At 34.8% G+C, this 27968-nt stretch overlaps 1 protein-coding gene across 1 annotated transcript in view; it reads left to right on the top strand.

Moving 5' to 3' along the window:
* LOC149784946 (importin-7-like) overlaps nucleotides 1-27757 on the top strand; it is a 119976-nt gene extending 92219 nt beyond the window's left edge. Inside the window, exons 23-28 of the mRNA XM_089978593.1 lie at nucleotides 1681-1829; nucleotides 5808-5879; nucleotides 7118-7188; nucleotides 13259-13400; nucleotides 20249-20365; nucleotides 21946-27757. Coding sequence (XP_089834719.1) covers nucleotides 1681-1829; nucleotides 5808-5879; nucleotides 7118-7188; nucleotides 13259-13400; nucleotides 20249-20365; nucleotides 21946-22031 — 637 coding nt within the window. The 3' untranslated portion in view covers nucleotides 22032-27757. The remainder of the gene's footprint in view (nucleotides 1-1680; nucleotides 1830-5807; nucleotides 5880-7117; nucleotides 7189-13258; nucleotides 13401-20248; nucleotides 20366-21945) is intronic.
* Nucleotides 27758-27968: the final 211 nt, after the last annotated feature.

The raw sequence follows: 27968 nt of genomic DNA, 5'->3' as shown, positions 1-27968 counted from the left end.
TGCCTCGCTAAGCACTCAGCATTAAGAGGTTAGTGTTAGGACTGGTCTGCCTGGTATCAGGATAATGCGACTGGGTGGGACATGCAGACATGTAGCATGATGCCCCAGTGCAAGACATCACTATAAACTGCCACACTGCAGACATTGTAGCGATATGACTGAAATTTTTTTGAAGCTACATTAAAAATCCCAATCACATGCAGTTTTTGGTTAATTCTGTCAGTCACATTTTTTTTGTGCTCTATTCTCCCAACTTCTTGCTTTATTTTGGCATTATTGTGTCCCTTTTTCTTGAGTTTGAGGCTTTTAAGTGTGTCTCTTGAAACAGTGCTTATGTTTTATCCCTCTAATTGTAACCATGGGCCCCAGATGGCCAAGTGGCCAAAGGCATTCATTTTTACAGCTCACACATCTCACCTCGGTCTGCATGATTCAAGTCATGGTTAGACCAACACAGGAATGTGAGAAAGCTTACCAGTAGCTTCCCATGGGTCAGTATTTCTCCCCTGAATGTCTTAGGTTTTTCCTCCACTAGACATACTGGCTGCCATATATAGCTTATCGTGTTTTAGAAAAAATTGCATTAAAACCTTCAAAACCACACAAAAAACACTGTTAACTGTAACCAGGCATGGTAGAAGTAATTCCTACCAAAATTGTTGTTCCTGTTTTTGTTTTTTTTTTTCCTCTATCATGCCAACAGTTATTGGTAACTGGCGAAATATAAAAACTGCGTGGGGGACATGCACACACCTTTGCATGAACTGCACATGTAGACATGGAGAGCTACCCCATTTGTTGTTTGACACCTGACAAGGTTTCTGACTGACCGAAAGTTGCTGGGCCTCTAGGGTCAGGAAGAAGGGTCATCCAGCTTCTTTCTCTTAATATCTGGAGGACCCTCTATATTCCTAGGAGGGATCTAGGGCATTTCCCAGTGTAGGGAAGTGGCTAGCTTAATTAGAAGTGTATGTAGTAAGGAAGTCTCACACACCCACTAATGTAGGGGGTTGGATGATTACTGGTACTCGGTATGAAAATGTTGGTTCCTGAAAGTGAGGGATACTTCACAGCATACACAAGTTGCCTGCATCCAAAAGCAATTCTCGCCTTTCTGATACAAGGGTAAAATGCTCTTCATCTCACTCTAGTAGACATGGAAATAATACAAAAATCTATCAGTGCTGTGGTCAAAAGGTCAAAGGAAATGATCACTGACTGAAAGAGGAAAAATTGTTTCCACAAATTAACATTAGTTCTCCGTCATCTACAGTTTAAAAATTAGTTTTGCAGAATAACTTTAAATTTAGAATAAATTCCTTGACTAAGCTTTGTGGATGGCTTGTAACAAAGAAATCCCTAGATTCTAGGCTGTAAAAAAGTCAGAGATCACAGTCATGGTAATTCAAACAAGTTAATGAGACAGTAATGGTTCCTGCATATCAGGTTTAGTTCTTGATAGCATACCTTGACACAAGGTCAAGGTTATTGAGACATGTCATCAGTAATCAACAATGCTAATAGTACATACATAGGAGACTTTTGAACACTAGATTGTTATTTAGTAAGCCATTCATGATACTCTTGATCTACTCCTATAATATTGTAATTCTGAAATGGGTGCAAGATTACAATCCTGTTTTGGAAAATGTTCAGCATGTGTCCATTCTTGCATTTCAGCTTACATGACAGAAAGATCTGTGTATTAGGATTGTGCTCAATACTTGGGATTGACAGTGCCAATAGACCAGCAGATGTTGCAGAAGTAGCTTCTCAGATTGTGCCAGCAGCTTTAATACTGTTTCAGGGATTGAAACGGGCCTATGAATGTGAGTAACTTTCTTTGTCATAAGTTTTGTATAAAAACTCCAGATTTTACATATTTCTTTTTCATTTATTAAGTGGTTTCTCCCAAATGCACCCCTGTGCCATTCGCAAAATAAGTTCAAGAGTGCACATGTGAAGATTGGTAACACTTTGTAAAAGGCACAGAAAAACTGCCTTTAATGTTTGCAGGCTTGTGTTATGTGTTTTATCCGTTGGGCAGATCCACTGAAGAGTTCTATGAATCAAATCCAAAAATAATCCAAGAATTAAAAATAAAAGTCCTAGTAATAAAAAGTCCTAATGAAACTGATTTCGAATCCCAATGAAATCCAAAATGGAAGGTGATGATGTATGCTGTGGTCAACGTCGTACTGATTTGTCAACAGTTCTTTGTTGAATCACAAAAAAATAATATTTCAGTTCTTGAATCTGTAAAATTTGATAAATGTCCTTGTCCAAGAATTAATTTAGAGTACTAGTATTTCCAGGCAAAAACAAACTTGTAATCCAAATAAATTAAATTAAACAAAAAAATTAGCCCCAAACTGGTCACAACGTAAAACACTATCTTCTCAAGTGTTAAGGCACTAATGACTATTCTTTCTCAAAATGTCAATAACAAATCTAGCTACAATGCAAACCAGATGCCCAGATGTGGGTCAATCCTCTGGAAAAACCAGAGTTTGTAACAATTGCTACATGTTATTTGTCACATACTCCCAGTATGGCCTCGATTCCACTTTATGAATCTTACTCTGAGAAACAATAAAAAAAGATATTAAAAAGTTGTTTACTACAACTCGTACTGGTTCTGAATCAAGGTCAGGAACTAGGTCAGCATTAGATACAATATCTCTATGAAGTTGTTTACATCAAAAATAAATTTTAAAAAATCATTCAGAACTGAATTCTGTTCTATTAAATAAAGTTATATTACAATACCATATAATGGAATAGAAAAGATATTAGAATTAAATTAAATTAAATATAAATTAAATCAAATATACATAACACTTTTCCCATAATAGAAAAATAAAGAATTATATAATAAAGCTTTCTGTTTACCATAGATTAATTATATATGAGGTTTAAAAAAAAAATAAAAGCTTTTGAATTATCCAAAGTGTACATGAAATAATATTTTTATACATAGGGAAGTGCATCTGCTATTAAATTGTCTTTTTTTTCTTTATTGTGCCTGATGTGAATATTTTATTCCTGTAACAACAAACTCAACCTTAGTAGTTTTTATTTTTTATTTTTCATCTTTCTGATGAAAGTAAGGGGTTTGTGATCACTAAACACAATAATCGAAGGAGCTGAACTAATGTAAACTTCAAAATCTTGTAATGCCAGTATCAAAGCTAAACATTCCTTCTCGATTGTTGAATAATTTCTTCGGTGCTTATTTAATTTCTTAGACAAATAGCACACTGGATGATCAACACCATTTTCATCTTCTTGAATCAGTACTTCTCCAACCCCAACATTTGCATCAACAGACGGTTTAAATGATTGACTAAAATTTGGAACTGTAAGAACTGGTGCCCTCTTAAGTATGGCTTTTAACTTAAAAAGAGCTTCCTGACATTTATCAGTCCAATGACTTATAAAGAGCTTCCTGACATTTATCAGTCCAATGAAACTTGGTTTTCTTGCTCAGTAAATTTATCAGGAGTTCAGCAGTTTTGGAAAAATTGGAACAAAATTTCCAGTAGTATTCAGCCAGACCTAAAAATCTCATCAGTTGTTTTTTACTAACAGGCACATGGAATTCAGAGATAGCCATGACCTTTGCATCTATAGGTTTAAGTTGTCCATGCCTCACGATATGTCCTAGAAATGTTACACAAGCACGCCAGAACTCACTTTTGAATAAATTGTTAAACTTGCATCAGTGAGGCTGTCAGAGAATTTCCAAATTGTCGCTAAATGTTCTTTCCATGTGTCATTGTAGATGATGACATCATTGATGTAAGCATCACAATTTAATAATTAGCCCCAAACTGGTCACAACATGTGTTAAGGCAGTAATGACCATTCTTTCTCAAAACATCAATAATAAATCTAGCTTCGGTGCAAAACAGATGCCTGGATGTGGGTCAGTCCTCTGGAAAAACCAGAGTTTGTAACAATTGCTCTATGTTATTTGTCATGTACTCCTAGTATGGCCTCAAATCTACTTTATGAATCTTACTCTGAGAAAGAATTAAGAAACAAAAAAATTGTTTAATACAACTCTTACTGGTTCTGAATCAAGGTCAGGAACTAGGTCAGCATTAGACACAATGTCTCCATAAAGTTGTTTACATCAAAAATTTGAAAATTCAGTCAGAACTGAATTCTATTTCAGTAAATAAAGTTACATTATAATATCATGTAATGGAATAAAAAAATTAAAACTTATAAGCAAACAATTTTGTTAAATCAAATATACATAACACATCAAAAACTAATATAAAACTTTGTTTGTGATTTGTGATTTCAACCCGTTTCTCCAATCCAAACATTTTTTGTTTCTCGGAAGTTAGATTCAAAACAGTAAAAATTATGTTTCATCACCTTTGACAATCTCTTATAATGTCTCTGGCCATGATTTGCATATTTAGCATGTAGCTGTTTGCAATTTGAACTCTACTATGTTTTTGATTAGCCATCTTGCACAAAACCTTTTTTAAACAATATAAATATCTTCTACTGTTTATCAAGCATCTTCATCAATAACCCAGTTTACAGCAGCCACTCTCTTCTCACCATTTGCAGACACTGGTCTTTTCGAATATGGGTCATCATCAATATATTCACAACAGTTTTAAAAAAGAATGAAGGCTGTCACAGAGACTTTACATCCATTAATTTGATCAAAGTCAACCATGTTATCAGCAGAGAATATCCTAAATGCACCCAGATTTTAAAATACGTTCTTTGCTCAGTAGCAGAATTGGTCTGTACATGCAGCTGCAGATTATTTTATTGAATGTTATTTTGTCTATTGATTTGTGTTAAATTGATTACAGGTTCCTAGAAAGAAAAAAAAATTGGAACAGAATATTAGAACTTTTCAAATACCCTTTTTATTTAGAGGCTGTAGGAAACAATTGAAATTAAAAATGGTGACAGTGGGGACATTGCCTCTGTTCCTCATATCATATCAGTCCAGGGTATCCATATGCATGTCAGTATGTTGGCTATTCGATTCTTATGTATGAAAAATAGACACACAAAAAATAATAAAATTGCTGATAATGAACAAGAATTAAAAAAATGTTGGCATTAAAATGACAAACATGAAACACTTGATTTTTCTTTTACAACCATGCAGATTTTCAAAAGAAATACCCATTATGGAGTTAAGTGTATGGAGTGATGCATATTGAATAAGAACACATGAAAATAACAGAAGAATAAATTAGTTTCAGTGATAAATACTGTGATCTCATTTTAATAATTGGAAGGAATTTAATGTAAATCTCCTAATTTTCACACTGTAAGACACAAAAAATGTACTCAGATGACAATTGTTTCAGCTTTTAAGATGGTCCTAATGTGGAAAAAGTATGTTGACTTGAAACTTACTTAATAGGACAATATGTCCGCATTATTTTATTATCTGATCCTTTGATATTAGGACATCTGTAGTATTTGGACATTGACAGAAAAAGTGTCTGAAGGTGCTGCAGGTGCATTTGGACAAAAATTAAGCAGTATACATGTGTGTACTGGCAAACACCTGCAGTAAATGACATCGACAGACACGTTGGGTTAGAAATTGTGTGTAGCTTCTTGCATATTGCCTATGTAGGAAGCAAAAAAATGAATGCACATGCCCAATAGACACTATGACTGACCTTACAGTCAGGAACCTACCCAAAATGTTCAAATTTCAGGATGGCGGTCAAAATATGGAAGAATGAATAAGAATATGTGAATACATGCTTTATAACCACAGAATTTGAGTTTGTTCTATTTTTCTCTTGTAGCTAGAGCAGAGGCTGAAAACAGTGACACTGATAGTGATGATGATGATGATGATGATGAAGACGAAGAAAATGGTAACTGAAATAACAAGGACTTCAGTATTTCGTCAGAAGAAAAACTATTCCCACACATCAATTTCACACTTAAATTTAACAAGTTAATAATGTAACTTGATGTTCCAGTAAGGAAGCTACCTAGAAGCATGCACTTTATATATTTTTTACAACCTTTATCTTTGAATGGCCCTTTAAAAAATCTTTTTTACCACTGTTTATAAAATGTACAAATAACATTTTGTCATGTGTTGTTAATTCATTACCATTTGCATGGTTAGAATTCCATTTTAATTTAAAAATATCCTTAATATGACAAGTACTAAGTAAAAATGTTAATAATAAAGACTTTATTTAAAGAGGGTCACACAGTCAGCTGGAGGACTAATTTTCTGTGAGACCCTTGTATGAAGGAGCATGCTTATATATCAACATGCATGCACACACATTTTTCAGAGATCCTAAAATTACATTGGCTCATGCAGACATTTTTTTCCCCTAAAATAATGTGGCAGACATATATTTGTGAAATTGCAGCATTCAGAGTTCTAACAAGTCATGACAAAAAGATAAGAACAATATTCATAATTATTAAATGTTCCAAAAAAAGTGTTAATTTTGGTTTTTCATTTGTTGTTGCTTTATTGTTATCTTTCCATAATTACGGGTTTCCTTGCAAACTAATTAGAATGGGCTCCTTATAAAGGGGGATCAGACAAATTGCAACAAGAGTTTTGGATTGGCATTATCATTAATGTGCAAGAAGGTATGATTTTCTACTCTCTCGCAATTTGGATCCAACTGCAAACTGCATAGTCCCAGATATGCCATTGCATAATATACTGGCAGATCTGAATCTCTTGCAGTTTGTTAGGAATATTATGAAGAACAAACAGAATTGACCCTGAATTTCTGATAATTATGCAGTGGAAGATCAGGGTCTGTGTTGTTTGCCGTTGGACCCACCTTAGAAGAGCTGTTGAAGAGGGAGACAAAAGCCTCCATGAGGAGTTGTATAATATGCATTTGATTTTCATTTACCACATATTTCAAGAGTGTTTACATTTGGTGACTATGCTTGTTAAAATTTGTACGCAATATATCATTGTAGGCATGATATTTAGTATATTACAGACTTCCATGAACTGATTTCATTGTTATTTCAGGATTCTTCAATTTAAAATGTCCACTTTGATAAGATAAACAAAATTTCTGTGAAATTTGCTGCCTAATGAGAGCAATATTTTTTATTTCCACAGATGCTTTGGCCAGTGATGAAGATGAGATTGATGAGGAGGGTCAGCAGTATATAGAAAAGTTAGAAAAAGTAGTAAGTAGTCTAGCGAATGATCGGATACAATAATGAAAGAAATTTATAAATTTGTCACTTTTTATTTTATGGTCACTTTATTATTTTGCCCATACAAAGGTTTAAGATAAATACTTTCATGCCATATTAAATGTTAGAATGTTGGTAATTAGAATAAATACTTTAATGCTTTGTTAAATGTTAGAATGTTGGTAATTAGAAGATATACTATCCTCATTTAGGTTTCAGATCTTGGAGAATGTAATTTATCAATGAATTTACATGTTTATGTGAACATCAGCTATAAGTTTTTCATCCAACACTGTCAGGCATCTGTAGATAACAATACACAAGATCTGGAGGCAGTATAAATTGCATCAGTAAGTGTAGGAGTTTACAAAGCTACTGATGTAACAGAACAGTTTAATAACAACAATATATTACCTTGTATTATTGCATTGCTTGTCCTGGCACTGGTTAGTAATTGGAGGTATAGAATATACCATGATCCCAGTCTGGTACCTTAGTCCACTTCAAGCAGTTCGAGTTTCATCCTTCTTTTCTTTAGATGTATTTATGCACGTGTCTGTATGGCACTCAACTCTCTTTATAAATTGAGTCGTCTTTTGGCATTGTGCTGTCATCTATATCCTTTTCATGTGTGGCATTATTTACTCTACCCCCAAGTCCTTGTTTTATTTTCATGTATCTTTGTCCAGTTTGGTTGATATTGAGGTTTGAATACATCATTAATGAAGCAGTGCTTCTTATATTTCATCCTTCTAGAAGTCTGTATCTTGATATATTATGTCTTAAGAAAATGGGAAATGTAGGCATAAAAAGGCTGCAAGGGACTTGCATACCACTGTCTTGTGTGCCTGGCATATATTAGCACAGATCTTGTTGTTTGTAGCCCAGAAGGTTAGACAAACTCTGTTTTTGTGGATGCAGATGAATTCACAGATGGAAACAGTTAATACCCGATCCTTCTGATCTAATGGATCTACAGCCTTTGTTCCACCCAGTGGGTGATGTGATAGGAGGGAGAGGTTAGATGATACATGAGGTTTACTGCCTACTTCCTGCCAAATATATGTCTGAAACCTTCTGAATTATTGGACCCTAGGATAGGCTGTCAGGGGCACAGTCCAAGTCACTGCCTGCCTCATCAGTGGTGAGGGGGGCTGATTAAAAAATGCCAAGTAAGGGTCAGACAGCAGAAGGATTGCTCTGTCCCCTCAACTGTGATTCAGTCCCCAATGTCGGCCAATAGCTGCAGGGTCCATTTGTTTGTTTGGTCCCTTAGTCCTTGGATTCCAGTGCCACCTAGTTCATTTCAGTATGGATGGAGGCCCATTTCGCCATCAAGGCGGCTTGTTGGAGGTGATGGCCAAGACATTGAGATATGCACTTTCAATGTTTCTGTCAGTATGCAGAGCTCTTTCACCTCCATAAAGGTACAGCCTTAGAGACAACAAAAGTTTTGATGAATCACACCAAAAAGCATTTTGTGGGCTTTCTATTGTGTTAATCCTTTTAGCGGCATCTCGGGATTTGAAGCATGGCAGCACCAGTCATGGAACAAGGCCCAGCTAACCCAGTGAAGAAACGCCCCTGTCTAAGAAGCATTTTAGGCAGGAAAATGGGATATATATCAGTTTAGTTAAAACTCCATTAAGCCTTTTTGCACAGGTTTAGTCAGACCTCCCAAACAGTACAGTGGCAATGTTGCACCTAGGACATGTGGTCATGCAATTCCCTCCAAATTTAAGATTTCCCACAAGATGTTTTATCCTATGCAGACAAAATTGTGCAAAAAATAAGAATTGTGCGCATTTTTTTGTTAGGAATGCATTATTTTTTATTTTCTTTTTTTTGCTGTAAAATTCCCGGTTGTGTCCATTTGAGAAAAAGACAAGTGAATGTATGGGATTATTTCTACATAGTTGATGTACTTGGATGTTTATTTTACAGATTTGTTATGAAAAGAGAGAAGTAGAAATATATTTGCTGCAAAAATTGAGAAATTAATTTAACTTAATTACAATGTGAACACTGACATGCACATAAAATAACTTAAGTACCAATAGTATTGGAGAACAAATTCATGTGACAATAAATATTGTGAAATTATTCAAGTCAAGTTAAAAATGTTTGGTAAGTTTGTTTTTTAAATAATTTTTTTGTTATATCTTATGATTAGTTTTTTTAGGATTGTAAAATGCATTTTTGGCTGGGGGCCTTTGGCCCATCTGGTTCCCCAGATTGGGGGCTGTGCCTCTTGAGACCCCATTGGGGGAGGACCAGCAAACTCCCCTTTCTAATTTCCAGCTTTTTGGGGGTGAATACCAAAATCATGTCTGATACTTTCCTTAATTCATTTTGAACTTTGGACTTTTCCTTACAAATTATTTTTTGTCAACCATGAAAGGATAATATGTGCTCTTTTGATCTTTCTTAGTATGAATTTGTAATCAATCAGAATTGAGCATGTGACATGCAGGAAGTACATGACACTTTTTTAAGTTTGCCCAGAGGAGTGTCACTATTTGCAGTCTATGGTTTGATAATTTAATGGTTAGTGTGTAGATAGAATATTGTTATTAGAAAACATTAGACTTTGATTTAAGTTTTAAGTGTTATACTATAATATACAGAAGACATGAGATGCATTTAATGAACTTATACTTGCTATTGCTCATTTTGAATACATTGAGTTTTTTTTTACACCATCCTGGAAGCCCCCCCCCCCTGCGGCTACGTTGGCCCCCTTTTTTTCATATTCAGTGGGGGCAAGTACCCACATTTAGCAAATCCTAGATGCATCCCTGCAGTGGACCCTACCATAATAAAGGTCAGCTACCAGCTTCATTTCTTGAATCTGCCACCTCTCTTTCAAAGATGCCCATTTTGTTTTACCAGGTCAAACTGGTCTTTGGGGGCCCCGAGTGGTCTAAAGCTCTCCTTTATGGATCACTGCCATCTCACCTCTGTCTGTGTGGGTTTGAGTCTAGGATTCGGCCAATGTGGGTATGTGAGAAAGCTTGCCAGTAGCTTCTCTAGGGTCGGTGGTTCTTTCCGGGTTTATCCTCCACCATTAATACTGGCCGCCATGCATAGCCTAGCGTGTGCTGAAAAATGGCGTTAAACCCTACAACAACATCATCAAACTGGTCTTTGAAGGAAGAGGTGTACACCCTTGTAAGGAAGGATAGCTTGGGACTTTATTCCTGGATTTTCTTTGTTTCAGTGTGCCATCATATCATTGATCTTTACCCATTGAATGAATTCCTTCTAAAATAGCTGTTGAGTGAGACAGTTGCCTCAGTTAGGGAATTTCATCAGACCCAATGACTGTTTGATTTTTATAGATCTCCAGGATGATTATCTTCATATTCTCATCTTCCCAGCCCAAAGGGAATCTCTTGTTTTATTTTGGATTTGGGATCTTTCAATTTTGCTTTTCCTTTTGGCCTACCTTATGCTCCCAAAGCCTTCTTTACGGTAAATTGTTTCACTAGTTCTTAAGAGCTCCTATCCTCCAGTATTTAAATGACTAACTGATGTGTAGCATTGTACAACATTCCCATCAAAGAGATCTGTCTCTCAATAGGAAAACTGAGTTGACTGGGCCTAATCACCAGTCAGAAAGTCAAATCATATCCCTTCTGAGAATTTTTTTTTTTTTTTTTTTGAGGGATAAAATTTCTCATCTGTCAAGAAGTAGTCATGTTACCTCTGACAGAATTTCATAAATACTCTTAGCAAGACTGCGTTCTGTTGTGGGAATCTGAACATGGTAGCAGACAGGGTTCTTCTATGAGGACTTCATATAAGGCAGGTGTGCACAACCCCCAGCCCTCAGGGCAAATTAAAATAACAAAGAAATCTGGTCCATAAACAGTAATTATATTAAAGAAATGAGTGTTTGCAGCCCTTTGAGTAGTCTTAGAAAATGCAGTCTGGCCCTTGGCTGAAAAAGTTGTGCACCCCTCATATAAGGCATTGTCAAGTTCATGCATCTTGCAAACTGGAGACTATACAAGGTCCCCTGTATGCCTGGATTCGGTTACAGTCCAGTTTTTGTTATCTTGATTGGTGGAGAAATTGGGACTAGTTTCTGACTGAAGTTCAGTTCACACAAGTGTCAACCAGATTAGAGGGAATGGGTTGTGGATGTTTTTTGTCCAAGCTGGCTCTTCTGATAGCTCCACTGGGGTCTCAGCAGTTATGGTTCACCAGTCTCAGTCAATAATAAATTACTGACAAGGAGGGATCTACTGCTGCAATACAAATGTTCTCTCATGCTCAGCACTCTTCAATTTTCCAGCATCACATTTGGCTCATTGCAAAAGCCATCTGCTTGGACCAGTTTCAAGCAAGGGTTGCTAAAAATGCATTGTTCTAGCTAGAAAGTAATCGGCCTTCATGGTTTATGGTGTGAAAATTTTTCTGTAATTGGTGTAATAAGAAATGCATTTATTATATCTGATCCCGTTAGCTGCAGTTGCAGATTTTTTTTAATTTTCAAAAGAAAAACATTGCTTAGTATCCATTGATGGCTACAAAGCAGCCCTCTCTAAGACACATTAATTCTCTATGGTCTCCACTATAGCATCATAACTGATTAGTTACTTCAAGCTCAATTCTCACACTTGTTAATGTCGACTCTGAACTTACAGTGTGCTCTTTGTTTCTATCTAAAACTCCTTATGAACCTTTGATTGTGAAGCTTCCTTCAAGAACCATATTCTTTAAACAGCCTTCCTCCACTGTCTAGCATCAGCATGGTGAAGGAGTGAATTCATGCTTTGTCAGGAAAGGATTGTTTACATTGTGGTTACTACGATTCAGTCTCTCTTTTTTACCATCCATGGTTTCTGTCAAAGAATCTGCTACTTTCAATAGCTCTTGTTCTTATTGAAATCCATAGTCACAGTGCTGTTTGTGCGGGAATGCTCATTTCCCCAGTTAGAGCTAAAGCACTCTGTTTCGGATCGCTGCCATCTCACCTCTGTCTGCGGCGGTTTGAGTCTAGGATTCAGCCAATGTGGGTATGTGAGAAAGCTTGCCAGTAGCTTCTCGTGGGTCGGTGGTTCTTTCTGCTGTTTTCCCGGGTTCTTCCTCCACCATTAATACTGGCCGCCATGTATAGCCTATCGTGTGCTGAAAAATGGCATTAAACCCCGCAACAACAACAACAACAACATTTCCCCAGTTAGAGCTTTATGGTCTATCTAATTCGTAATGGAAAAAAAAAGGTTGTAACTGTCTTCTCCCTTCAGAATGTACTATTGATATTTTGTTAGGCATCCACTGAAGGTCAATTGTTCAGACTATTCAAACAGTTTAACAGTTTCACAGAGAGAGCTATCTCTCCCTTGCTTTCATGAAAATCAAAGCCCATGGGATCCAGGCTATTGTGGCATCTTCAGCATGTTTTAATCATTCTCTTTGGATTGATGTACACAGCATCTGGCACTCGCACTACACATTTTTATCATTTTTCTTAAATTCGGGTGAACCAGAGTGAGGGTATTTATACTTTGAATCAGTTGTGTCAACCTACTGTTTTCCTCTGGTCAGCAGGACAACATCCTGCTGACAACACAGGTAACTTCTCTTGAGAGGTTTTCTTAGGCCATCATTCTACCACCAGGCTGCCAGAATTCAGCAATGCAAAAATTATCTAATTATCAGATAATGTATAATTGCTGTTAAATTTATATGTAGTTTTCTATCTCCCCCACCCCAAGCTTACCCAAGTGTCTTTTCTCTCCACCCCCTCTCCAAGAAGGAAATGATAATGGTGTGGGCTTAAGAAGTGATGCCCTGGGCTGGGGGTGAGAGTTGAGAAAACTGATTCCATTAGCCTGTTATTGACAATAATCCATGCATATCTTATTTCTGATCTCTGACAGCTGCTGCAGAAATGGGTGGGTGGAGGGAAATAAACAAAATGAGTGGAATTTTTCAAATAAGGCATTGACTGTATTTCATTGGATGAAGGAACTTTAAACATCTTTCATATGCCTGACAATTATTGCATACTTTAAAAAAAAATTAAAGCTGTTTGTTCTTTTTCCCTCAGGCTAAAGGCGAAGATGATGACTCAGACGATGATTCTCTTGATGATGAAGCCGAAGAAACTGCATTAGAGAGTTACCAAACTCCACTGGATGAAGAGAATTGTCCTGTAGATGAATATGTTGTATTTAAACAAATTCTGGCAAGTAAGTATTCAGCACCCTTAGTTTATGTGAAGTAGATAGAAAATAGTAGAAAGACAGTTGCTGTCTGCAAAATTATAACCATTTGACCATTGATTTTGACTTCATGTCTTTTTATGTATGTACAGTTAAATTGCTCTGGTTCCTTTATAAATGTATGAAATTTTATCAATTATACACTATCTTTGTAGTTTTTTATTTTGTGTATCTGAAATCTGGTGATAACAATTGATTATCAGAGATGCCACCCCTTGTGAATTTTTTTTTTTTTTAATTTTTACAAGCACAATTCAAATTGAATCAACATTGAGAATTTTGAGAAATGCTTAGGCTAGCTTTGGATAGAATACATATGGACTTCTCAGTAAGCGTTTTATTTGTGTATTTTACACAGAAAATTTGACTGAAGTTGGTATGTTGCTCCTGCTATAAGAACAGTGTATGTTGTATAATGGCATGATCAGTCAGTATAAACAATGCTGTTGGCTCAATTTTCCAGATGTTCATTGAAATAATAGTACTTGTGAGAACACGTAGAGCCCTGCTCTCTAGCCACCTTCATAATGCTACATTAGATGGGCTGAACTTGTGTGCATCTTCACTCTTTTATAGTGGGCTCATTGGAGCAAAAATGGCCAACTCCAACACGAAGAGTCTGAGCAAAATTAAGAAGTTTCGATGTTTTTCAAATCATTCCTTAATTGCTATCATGTACCCTAGAGTATGAATGGTCCAACTTGGACAACAATCAGAAACCTTCACAAGTTAATTGTTAATTTAAAACAAAATTCCTTGCAATTTTCTGTTTAGAACAGACACTCAGTTCCATTTTGATACAAATGTATTGCACGTATATAGGAATAGATTTCTAAAATATGATTGGTTCATTCGAAATCGAGGCTACCATGCCTGTCTTTAACCACCATTTTGGATTGTGCAAACAGTTGCCAGCAATCACTGTATCTCATCTTCATAATAGTTGGCTTCTAATCATGTCAAAAAGGAAAGCAGAATATTCAGAATTTTCTCCAGGAAGGACAAGAAAACAGAATTGGAAGGACAATTGTGTCGTCTTGTTTAGATTTGTGAAATCATCTAGCAGATGAGAAAACTTTACATTTTGCAAATTGTGTAATGTAATTTCACTGTCAGGCATGGCATTCAGGAGCATGATAAAGCTGATAAACATCAGCCTGCTGCTTCATCATCGACAACTTAGCCAGAACTTATGATTTAAATAAATTCCAGAGAGAATCTTGATGTAATTTGATCAAAATTCAGTTTATTAAATTTCTTTTAGAAATGAATTTTCTTTCAGTTCCTAGTTACTAGTGTTGCTGGTGACTTATTTCGCATGCGTTTTCAGATATTAGAATTGCAAAGGATTGCTCCTTTTGCTAGAACTGAAACAGTTCAGTAAGAAAACCATGCAGAATTAAGATCATCAATGAAAGATTATACATTAGAATCAATAATGATGGAGAGAAAAAAACAAGGTGTGAATATGGCTTCTATAAACGGCCTGCATCTGAGTGTGTGTTGCATTCTGGCACCTTCTAAATGTGTAGCCAAATGGAACAGGGTGCCTGTTCTGAAGGTACAAGAGTGCAACACGTGTCTTTGACATTAAATAATTAAGTAAGGTACTTTCCTATTTTACTGATGTTGTAGATGTTGTAAATACAGTGGAACCCTGCTATAACGCGATAATTGGGGTCCACAAAATTGGATCGCGTTAATATCGGGGTCGCGATAATGGTTTTTTTAAAAGTATTTTACTTTTTTCAGAGAACAACTCACTGTATTCATGCCTAATGTATATGATGAATAGGGTATCAACACCGTTTACTATCGTGCCATCGTGGCATTCAGTTCATCTATAATGCATGTAATTCCATTGAAAAATGGCACACAGATTTAACAATATTCAATACTTTTTCCCAGATCGTTGTGTCTGAATTCAGCGTTTAATATATAGCATGAACAGAGTATCAACACTGTTTACTTTCGTCTGATATTGTACTGTCGGGGCTTGAAATTAATCCATAAAATATGTAATTCCATTGTAAAAATTGCATACACATGTAAACTATTCAATAAATATTTCACACATCATTATGTGTCTGAATTCAGTGGGAAAAATTAACAGCAAAATTAGGTTAAGAAAGACGAAGCATGTGTACGGTTCATTATGTTCCAGGGTCTGTGAACGGTGTCAGTACAAATTTCATGCTGCTAAAGTTTTCTCATGCATTTCTGTGTACATTTATCCATTGCAAATTTCCAGTAATTAACACTTGTACGCCTATTCATTTGAACGACTATGACAAGAATAATTACCAATCAACACATGCTTTCAGCGTGCATATAACTTTTACTTCAGATTTTGTAAATATAGAAAGAATCGTGTGAAAACTACTAATCATTGCGCAAAGTGCAGAGAACGACTTGCGTTTCTGAACTAGCTTTCCCATAACAGTAAAATATATTTTTTTTTAAAATAGGAAATTAATAATGAGTTCATAAACAAACACCACACCCATGTAAAACCCGAGAACTAAGTGCAGTAGGCCTGTAATGATCACGAGTCACTTTTATAAAAAATAAAAAATTAAAGCTGAACACATGTACAATTTCATACCCTTTCCATTTCCAGCTAATAAAGTGGGTATTATTTACTTGTCAACTGATTGCATCTAATAACACCGCCAAGCCCAGCAAACATGTTGGCGGCTTTCATTTTTTGATGTTTATTAAATTGTGAGAATCTTTTATCAACCACTGCATTGGCTGCTGCTTGTTTGTGTACGCAGTTAAAGAAGAAAGACATGTCGGCTATTGTTTGAGGAACGATTGTATACAGAATTAATTGAAGACAATCACAAGGACGACTTACTGGCTTTACTCGTGGATCAGTAACAAGCAACGTTCCCGATAATGTTTATTTTGGCATAACACTTCAAGAACCTGGTGAAATTGTTAAATTTCAGAAGCCAAGCCATGATCGTATTATATTCGAATTCATACTCGAACTCTTCCCAAAATGACAATAAACGTTTTATACACTATTTCTCATACCTTTAAAAAAACTTATTTTCCCAGGTACGAGAAAAATACACATACATTATTTAAAATTTCAGTAACCACGCTTCAATCATATTCTATATCGTATTATTCTCAAATTCATACACGATCTCTTCCCCAAAATGATAATAATTTGTTTGTTGCGCAAAGTGCAGAAAACTATTTGTGTTTGTGAACTTGCGTTTCCATAACGGTAAAATATTTAAAAAAAAAAAAAATAGGAAATTAATAACTAGTTCATAAGTAAACCCATACACATATAAAACCCAATAACTAAGTGCAGTAGGCCTGCAATGGCCACAAGTCACTTTTATTTTAAAAAAATTTTTTTAAAGCTGAACACGTACAATTTCATACCCTTTCAATTTCCAGCTAATAAAGCGGGCATTTTTTACTAGTCAGCTGATTGCATCTCGTAACACCGCCAAGCCCAGCAAAGATATTGGCGGCTTTGGTTTTTTGATGTTTATTAAATTGAGAGAATCTTTTATCAACCACCGCATTGTCTGATGCTTGGTTGTGTATGCAGTTAAAGAAGAAATACATATTGGCTATTGTTTGAGCAACGATTGTATACAGAATTAATTGAAGACAATCACAAGGACGACTTACTGACTTTACTCATGGACCAATAATAAATAGCATTTCCGAAAATGTTTATTTTTGCATAACACTTCAAGAACCTGGTGATATTGTTAATTTTCAGAAGCTATGCCACGATCATATTATATTAAAATTCATATGCGAACTCTTCCCCAGAATGATACTAAACATTTTACACACTATTTCTCATACCTAAAAAAATTTAAAAATTCCCGGTACGAGAAAAATACATGTATTTAAAATGTCAGGAACCATGCCACAATCATATTAAATTAGAATTCATATGCAATCTCTTCCCCATAATGATAATACATTTTTTATACACTGTTTCATGTACTTTGGATAAAAATGTTTTTTCATGTGCGAATGAATATAAGAAATTTTGGGAGCCACGCCACGACTGCGTTATATCTGAATTCGCGTTTTAGCGGGGCACGTTATAGCAGGGTTGCACTGTAGTTACATTTCATTTAAAATTTTAAAAATTAGTATTTGTTCCTGAAAATTAGTATTTTTGTCATAATCAGTCAGCATTTTAATACTTGGGGGTTGGCAGCTATGGGTTTACCATCATTTTCTTTGCATATCTTGTACATGAGCAGCACAGTCATCTGGTGTAATATTACTGCATGTCTCAAATCCATACACTGATATATTATTAATTTATGTCTCACCAGTGTGGCATCAGTGTTAACAGTGTAAGAGTATTAGGTTAGTCACATACCCTCGACATAAGTGCTGTATTCAAGTGAACCTTTGGGGTATGTGTGTTCCCGGACTTAAACCTTTACTCGTATATGCTAAGGGTTCTCGTCTAGACAGTGAGAGCAGAAAGCTAATGGGAATATTTGCAGCAGTATCAAGGTGCTGTGTTTCCATGTTTGAAAGTTACATATCTTAAGCATCAGTAGCTTTATTGAGCTGAAACTTAGACAATGTTTACTATATGCCTTACATTTGTTCCTGATATGTGAGAAATTCCCGTATCACAAGCTGGTGGCTTTATTGTAAGCAATGTTAAGATGCTATCTTAAAGTTTTTGAAAGTCACATGTCTGTTGCATTTTTGGCTGTAATTAATTGAAACTTTGATAATATTTATTCATGTCACGGGTATGTGCTTCGAGTTCCTTTTTCACCGCCATGAACAAAATGCTATGACAGCATGACATCAATTTAAGGCAAGGCATTGCATTATGTAGAACAAGATATTTATCTTGACCCAGCATGCACTGAGTATTTGTTAAATCTTTTCGGGTCTGTCCTTTAGAATCAGCGAAAGTGGTTGGAGCTGGTGGAAGATGAACAAATGTCTCCTGCATCACTGTTGGAATTTATAAAGGATAAATATAAAGAAATGTGCAAATAGATTTTGTCTTCACTGCAAAAGACAGCAGCAACTGGATCTCTTAATCTCCCATCCTACCCCAATAGGCAGGGTTATATGCTAATCTTCATGGCCTTTCTTCCACCCTTTCACTGGGCACACAATCTTGAGCACAACTATTTCACCATTTTTGATGGATAGCTATGAAACTTGTCTGTTATTATCATCCCCTGAAGATGTGCACCTTCTATAAATCACTTTACTCTTACAATTTTTGTTAGTCACATCCGTTTTTGACTTGTAGCTTAATGCACTGTATAATAATCCTGTTATTGAAAGAATCGATCAGATTGAGTTATTGCCCATCATGTCATAAGCATAATGGTGTATACAACACTTGTCTTATTAGCAAAACAAGTCCCACAGTTTTTTTATGGCATACATCATCCAGTCACTGCATTTCCATGTGTCTTTAAAGTGGCACTGCTCTTTAAATTTTTTATAAAATTTTTTAATGGCAGTAATATGTTAATTACTTTCATTGCAGTGCTATATCTTTTCCTTTGACTTTGTGCCTTTAAACATGTGTCTCTTGGACACTTGATGCTTTATCAGTTTATGTTTATGTGTCTTGTAGGGGTGGAGTCTATGTGAGCTGAGAGAGGGATCCTCAGCACTTGTGCTTGTCTCGTACTTATGATCTCTCACTTAAAGCTAGATTTCATTCAGCTGAGTAAAGTTCCTGAACAGATTCTCCAGTAAGGTCTGTCATCTGATGAGTTATTGTCCTGTGAAAGCCTGGCACAGGGCACTAAGTGTAGTGTATAGTGACAGTCATCCTTTTTGGGTCTCTGGTCACTGATAACAGACTGCCAATCACTGGTTGCTGAGTATTGAGAGCCAGGCACTAAATGCTGATCGCCATGCACAATGAACTTAAGTTTTTGGGTCAGTTACTTGGGTTTTACAAAGGGATTAGAGTGAGGTATCAGTATGATATGACATGCACATACTCCCACTTTTTCCACATTTGTAACTAATTCCTATGGGGAACAGTCTTGGGGATTTGAGGAGTGGTTTGGGGAACAAAATCAGATAGATACCACTCCCTTTCCAGTTTTTCTGTTGATCCAACCAATGGTGAGTTGGCCAAGATTCCTTTACCAGGCTTGCCACCATCCTTCCTCACTCTTATGTCCATTCAATCTCATTCCAAGTCGGATAAGGATATTTTATCAAAAGTTTTGTAAGATATCAGGCTTGGATAGTTTTTTATTCAGACCTCCAACAACAAATTTGAGGATGGCATAATCTAATTGGGCAAGAGACTAATGCCATTAAAAAATTTGGCAACAAAGTAATAGTTGTTAAGTATTGCAAAATTAAAGTTAGTTTACCCCTTCCCCCAATACCAAACACTACATTTAATTTGGATATATCTTATGACTACAAGCAGGTTTGATCACTAATTTTATTTCACAGTATAAAGCATTTTACTACAGTTATTTTGGTCTTTGATAAATATATTAAATGCACAGAACTTTAATATGCTAAAAACATATGGGATAATGTTATTAGAAACAGAATTTCACATTTTACATTTTACATGTTTGTTTTATTTAGCAGTGTAGAACTATTCAGAGTTTGGACAGAAATGGTAACATTTTAGCATTTCCTTCATTTGATTGTGTTAAAATTTCAAGAATTTCTAGTGCAAATGTTCCTAGCCATTATGGAAATTTGTCAATGAAGCTTTGACTTATTTGTCTAATATCAGCAACAACATTTACACTTGGAATCAAAATTGCACAAGGTTTCATACATTCTTGTTATTTCAGATGTGCAAAACAGTGATCCCTCGTGGTATGCAGCACTTTTCAGTAATATTACACCAGAACAAACTAAGGAGTTGGAAGAAGTATTCAAATTGGCAGAGCAGAGAAAAGCAGTAGCAGGTAAACCTGGGCATTTCTTTCCTGAATAAGCCTGAGCCTTGTATGATTACTTTCTAGCAACTAAGCTTCTAAAAGCCACCATTTTTTTTATACAGCTCTGATGACCTAATGGCCATGTGAGCTTATGCATATAGCCACCGTCAATCCATCTGTCAACAATTGATGGTCTTATATCTGATTCAGCTTTGATGAAACGTGGAATATATATTTCTATCATTAAAATCTTGGACAAGTTAGATAACAAGTGAGAGCCAAGTATGTTAGTGAGGTGATCTTGCATCTGATTTGCTGAGCTGTTACTACTCTGGAGCCTTGTTTCTAATACAGTTTTGACAAAACTTTGTATGCAGGCTTAAATCATCAATATCTTATATAGGTACAATTATGAGCAAGTTCAGAGCATATTGATGAGGTGATTTTGCATCTGATTGGTTGAACTTGTTGACACTTTAGTGGCTGTCTCATGTGGTTTATTATAAGCAAGATCTTTGTATAGTAATTGAATTCAGTACACAAATAGTTGTCAGTTTGATAACTGTAATAAATTTTTCTCTTTTTACATAACATCTATCTCAGAAAAAAGCAAAGGAAATAGTTAATGGTATTAATTATTGAAAATCACAGGATTTTGTTGCAGTCATTCCCTTTGCAAAAAAAGTCCAACTAGATTAATTTTTCAAAAATGTTTTTCTTCAGAATTTGGTTTTCACTCCACAGTGAAGGGTATGCATGTTGACTAGTCTTTTTACTTTTCTATTTTGAGTAGAGTTATACACTGCTTTTTTTTTAAATAAATAGACTCATTTCCTTTGTTAGTTTTGTGTGGAGTGGGGGACAGGAGTATACTAATGTCAATTGGATGGCTATTTTGACCCTCCCAAAACATGACCTTTTGACAGTTATTTAAAAAAAAAAAACATTAAAGGTACATCAAAGATATTTGGTAAGTATATTTGTAGTTATATGTAAATGACCTGAGTGAATTGTGTTGCCAGTACAGCAATAGTTCATTTTATAAATTTATATGTTGTGCACATTTCTTTAACTTAAATTTATTTTGACATCCATGTGCAAGCCCATCCATCTAAATGTCCACACCCAGAATTAAGGTCATTGTTAATTTTTTTTTGGGGGGGGGGTAGATAAGCTCACCATTAAAGTTTCTGAGCTTGTAACTTAGGAAAAGATCGGGGGTTTTGTTGTTTTCTTACATTAGCAGATTTTAGCAAAAATTGCACTATGTAATCAAAGTAAATTTGGTATGCATCCTTTGATGTATTTAGTGTACATATAGATGACCTGAAGGGTGGGGGCATGTGTATTTTACAAATACAAATGTATTTTACATGGCAGTTTAGTTGGGATTATGGATGGAAAGAATTCATTTTTCATTTTCTTAAAAATTCTGAGGGTATTCCTCAAAAGTATAAACAATACAGTTGGAAAATATACAACAGTCAAGCAGTTAATGTAATTGTAACCAGTAAATTTTGCAATGGATTGACTATAATATTTGAAAAATGGGAAGGTAGAATTGCTTTAACCCACACTTAATTGAATTTTTTTCCTTCTAATTTTAGAATCCAAGAAAATTGAGGAGAGAGGAGGCTACAACTTCACCAATGTACAGATTCCATCAAACTTTAACTTTGGACAAATGGGTTGATATGGCTTTGTACAGTTTTCATGCGAGAATGTGATATCATGCATTTGCTTTCTGCTGTTTCTTACCCACACCCTGCTCATTAGAAGAAGAAATCGCATTGTACACCACTTCACTCAGAGATTTTCAGTTGCAATGCCACATGTTCGTTACAGGTGAAAACATGCTCCTGTCTGCTGCAATAAGTCTCAAACAGATGAAAAATTATAAAAAAAACAATATCTCAATGTCTTATGTTAATGTTTTTAATGTTGGTGATTTTAGCTGCCATTTTCCTGTTTACATACAGTGGACATTGAAGCCATAAGCACATCACTGTGACATTAAATGGTCATTCATTTCATACAGTCTCTGTTAGCATGGTGCCATACAAAGAATTGTTGAAATCTTTCAAAATAATTAGTCAGATGAATCATGGAAGCTCTTTTCACATATGAATTCCCTCATTACATGCAAGAGAATATTCTCTGCATATATGTCTGGTGTGGTAAGTGGGAAATTGTGAATTTTATGATCTAGATACTATTATTTGGATGGCAAAATGAATTGATTGATTTCACTTCAGTTATCCATTCTGTTCAGCTTACAACTAGTTTGTGTTCTATTGGTTTTGTGTGACTTTGAACGTTTTGCCTCATTATACCATTACATTCAAGTCCAGCTATATTTGTAACATTATGAGAGAATTTCTTTCCTCACAGATAACAGCCACAAATACACTGCATAACTTTCCTCCTTCAGGTTGAACATTTATTCATTATCATCACTTCATTGGTTCTGAAGTAATGTTTGTTAGCATTCCTTGCCATTTTATAGATGCACGTTTCTGCCTAATCTTTTGAAGAGCATATAATGTGCTTGTGAATTTGTGCATTCTTTTTTGTTGAGCTTGAGTGAGTTGACAAATAGGCAAGGTATTATAATTGTTGAGACTGCCAATGAGAAATTATATATTTCTGGCAACTTTGAGAGATAATTATCTTTTGTCTTTTAACAAAGAAACACCTGGCACAAAACTAGAGCAGATTTGGATCTTTTTATATTTTTGGCGAGAAATACATTTTATTTTTACAGGGCAGAAGCGTTTTTCATTGTATATGCCATATTACACTTTCTATAAATAGTGCTGATTCTTTTCACTTGCTTAAGCCCTTTTGTGCAGGTTAAAAGAAAGGGAAGGTTTTTGAAAATACAAACGCATGTAACTTTGCAAATATCTGAAATACAAACACATGTAACTTTGCAAATACCTGGTTATGCTTGGATCTGTTAAACAGTAATTTGCTTGTTGCATCAGCAATGAAAACAAAATTGACACTGAAGATTTCTGAGTCAATAAGGCAGTTATTCTACATCTTTTATGAGATTTGCAGTCTGTGATAAAATATATTTGTAAAAAAAATAGTAATTTGGAATTTTCTTGAAACGGGAGCTTCTGTGGCAACTAGCAGACATTTTCCGCTAAACTTGTACTGTTCATTTATGTTTCAATTGGTGATCACCACAACAAAAAACAACAAAAAGTGCTTGTTTGTTTCAAACATTGACATGGATTCCAGATTGCAGAAGTATTAATTTAAACTAGTCTTTAAAACTTGTCTTTTTTAAATAGCATGTACCCCACTTAATTCCAGTATTCACAGTATGTTCTATAAATATGCCCTGATTATAATCGTGGGTGGGTGGGTAAGTTTATTATGTATCATTATATTAAGGAGATGTAAAGTGGAAGTAGGACTTTCTGTGAAACGTGTGATGTTGGTCAAGAGTTTACTTGTTCACTAATAAAATGGTTTAGAAATTATTTTTTTTTGTTTTTTTTTTTTGAATATAGAAAATTAAAAGCCTAGCTGCTTGAGCTATTATGGAAATCTCTTGCATGGCAACAAAAGAAATCTACAGATGTATATGCATGCAAATTTGTTCTCAAGGATCATTATTAGTTGTAAATCTGTGGTACACAGAGCTTAAGTATGACAGGAAGGAACAAATGTTATCCATTCTATAGTCATTGAAATAATGTTGTCAGTTTGACATGGAAACAGTTTTTTTTTTACAGTCCTAGTTTCACTAAAGATGAACTCTGACCTGAACAGAGAAATAAGGTTAGGTGCTGGTTTCATTTCACAGATAAGTACATAATTCCTGCATAAAGTATTATAAAAGAATGTAATTTCTGCTGTTTGAATTTTCCTAATTTTATTTTTATGTATATATGTGTAGACTCAGAAGGTCTTAATTTACTTGGCAAAATGTGGATTTATATGATTAAATTTTGCAAATTGTTCTAGAGAGCATAAATTTTGCAAAACATTATGTATGATCTTTGGAACTGTTTAATATTTATCAATATTAATATTTACAATTATTTCTTTTATAAAAAATTCTGAATTCTGATTAGCACAAGAAGGTCAAACATGCTGAACAGCAATACAATGTATTGGTTTCCTGACAATGATTTCATTTCAACAGAACAATGTATTGTGTGGAATTTGATTTTAGTTTGTGGTATGAAAGTAACAACTATATCGTTTTGTTTTGCTCAGTACATTGTTTTATTGAACACTACAAAAAACTCTTGACTGTATAATATTGACCAGTATGTCAGAAGAATTGAAATTGCAGGGCAAACGTAATCCTTAAGTACATGAGCAGAAATATTTGACATTTATGTAGAGATTGAAACTAATTATCAGTTTAAGATTAGTAAACATTTTGGGTTCTGTAAGAATATTCAAAAATTCTTTCACCACATTTGGAGATGCCAAACCTTGAAGAAGTCTAAAATTGGATGTGCCCAACTGGCGTCTGTCTGTTTATGAGACGGCTTGCTTGTTTGGGGTCAGTGTGCAAGTTTTTGTATTCATATTTGTATGTATACAGTTGCAAAAAACAGAAATCGAGGGAAAAGGACAGTATTTTAGTATCACATATTATTGCATAGTTTCCCTGTCACTTTGGTAAGCTGTGTCGTGCTGGAAAGTTATTGTTAAATAAACATTGAAAGAAAGGGAACGTAAATATTCATTAATAAAAACAATCAAGAACTTGTCCTTTTAATAATAAATGCGTAAGTTTATTTTTTTTTTATATCTTCATTTAATGTAAAGCATCCTATTAGAGTTGACACGGCTTTGTGAAGAGTGAACTACAATATATGCCTTGTACATGTATGACTATCACTGTGCCTAGATCTGAGTAATTTTAATCTTAATGTAGAAAAGGAATAGAATGCATTTATTGTCATCATGCATCATTAAGAGTTCTGTATTTGTTTCACATTTGAAGTTTCCACACAAATTCCAGCTACATAATGTTTTTTTTTTAAATAGAATAAATAAAATTGTTGACTTTGGTTGATATATGTGAGAAATGGTCTTTCTTAGATTGTTCTTTAATTGTAGGGATTTAGTCAATTTAGGGTCAACTCCATCATTTTTTCATGGGATTATACTATATTATGCAAATTACATTATCAGTGAATTCCTTTTACATCAATTATTTTGATAAAAGTGAAAACTACTCCATTGTTGCAAGTGTAGGTCCATGTCCTTTCTGTTGTTTCATCTTGAAATGTCTTTGCAAATTCACGACATATGGAATTGACCTTGCACAGACATTTCTTGTAGCAGCAGAAGCAATTGAGCATTGCCTACAATCAGAGTACTGTTTAGGGAGTCATTATCAATGCCTTTGAACATTCATCTTCAATGGTACACATCATTAAATGTTGAATGGGTGTAATTAAAGAAATGATCACCTTCATTTTTCAGTTTTGTTCAGATGTTTCAGTTAACAAAAACTTTTTCCTCCTTGATTTTGAATTTTGTTCTGTTGTTTTACAAATACTTCATTAAGATAGTTTCACTTTGAATTTTGGCATTGTTTTCATCTACTTATAAAATGTTTTTATGGACAAGAAGAAAACTAGCAGCACTTAACATTTTGTGGTAGAGCAAAGCAAGACAAATCAAAAGAGCTAAAACTTCATTTTCAGAGTTGTGCCTAACTTTATATATAACAAGACTGATCCTTGTTCTTCATGATAATTACCACAACATGAGGTCTGGCTTATATTGCAGATTGCATGCTCCTAGTATTGCTTCTGTTGCATATGTGTGATGCACTTGCATAGAGTTAACAGTGTTGATGCATATCTGTTATGAGTGATAAAAACCTGTCAAGTCAACACATGGCCCCATAGTTACTAAACTGAGTAAAAGTTTTAATTTGTATTCAGATTTAAAGTTTTGATTTTCTGTAATCTGTCTGATTGGGGTTACAGGTAGGAACGCTTTTGCATGATCTTATGATTTGAATCCCTACATAAATGGCTAATTTCTTTGAAAGAGAGACATTTTCAGTATGCATTTTCATTTTTGGCATTGTGATCCTGTGGTCAGTTTTCGTGCTGATACTGTCATGAATATCGAACCTGTTGTAATGAACTCCCAGAACCTGGTTCAATTTTTCAATTTTCCCTACCTGTCACTTTTTTTTTTACTACTGTCACAGGTGTGCATGTTTTGTATCAGTTGGCAGTTATAATTTACTTCAAACTATTAATATTACATTATGTGATTGATTCACTCATCCCATCACATTTCTAGTTCCCAGATTATCAAGATTACATGAAAATGCTCACCTGTTACTTTAGAGACGAAAAAATGATACTGAACCAAAATGCATCCACGTATTTTCTTCTTGATCCCTGGTCAATATAGTTCATAAAATGGAAGGTCCATTTACATCAGTTCTGTTGATGAGCACTTGTTTCTGCCATTGATAATCAGCTTTAAGACCAAATATTATTTAAAAGAATTGTAACATTAGAAAACATCATGTGATACTGAATGTGTCTACTTTTACATAAGCTGAGCGAACAGAGTGAATTCTTGCTTCTTAGATTTCCATACTACTGGGTGACATCAATTTGCTTTAGTATCACTAGCAAACCTGCCTTTATTTTGAACAGAGTTTCCTTTCACTCCATACAAGTGTAGTTCCAATATAGACAACATTCAAATGACCTTGCTATCAGTTTGTTTGAAAAATAACTTCACAAGTCACAATTACAGCAGAATCTGTTGGAAGAGGACACCCTGTGTGCCAGCAAAATATTGTCATAGGACAGATGGTATCTCAAGATAGATGATGTGACCTTGACATTACAAGACCGATTTTGGGTATATGTATTTTCAGTACTAATCTGGTTTCTTTCTTTGCCTACAAAAGAAAGAAGAATTTAAGAAGCAAAAACATTTTTTGTGTACACTGATTGGTCAGTAAGTTGAGCCAGGCTGGTTGAGTTTATGTTTTAGTTATGTTTTAGCAATTTAAATTGTATACCACATAAAAATATTAAAAAAAGGGTGGTCAGAGGCAGCCCATTAATGAATTAGTTTCCCTCCAACCTTTTGCAAGCTATGGACATCAATTTTAGATTGGTTGAACACTTGTTCAGTTACAATAAAATATTTTAATGTTCACATACTTGAGTTATTTATTCATTTGTTGAACACTATTACATTTCATATAAATACATTTTGACCATTGAAAGAAGGTGGCATACTGAAGCTTTTAGGAACTTCATGGTCTTAAAAAGTTATTGAATTTCATTTTGCAGAGTCAGTACAATCAATCAGTTGGCTGTATTCTTTTATTTGTCTCGTGCATGTCTATATGTTACCCCTTTGCTATTATCATTAAAAATTGAGCATATACATATATTTTCTCTCTTCTTAACTTGATAATGTCCCACATTGAGATATGGGATCCTCATAATAATCCCTTCATTTCAAATTTTCATTCTTTCATCCAGCATACCTTTGTAATCCAGCAACGTAACTTAATACTGTTTGGTAGGTGAACTGTTATATAAAAGGTGCTCCTTTTAAAGGTTTTACTGTACAAGTTCATTTTTGTATGCCTGGTGGAAGG

Source organism: Sinohyriopsis cumingii, chromosome 13 (genome assembly GCF_028554795.1).
Source record: "Sinohyriopsis cumingii isolate HCF-2022 chromosome 13, ASM2855479v2, whole genome shotgun sequence".
Lineage (NCBI taxonomy): Eukaryota > Metazoa > Mollusca > Bivalvia > Unionida > Unionidae > Sinohyriopsis > Sinohyriopsis cumingii.
The sequence above is the reverse complement of the archived record's forward strand: the minus strand, read 5'-3'. Positions and strand labels throughout refer to the sequence as shown.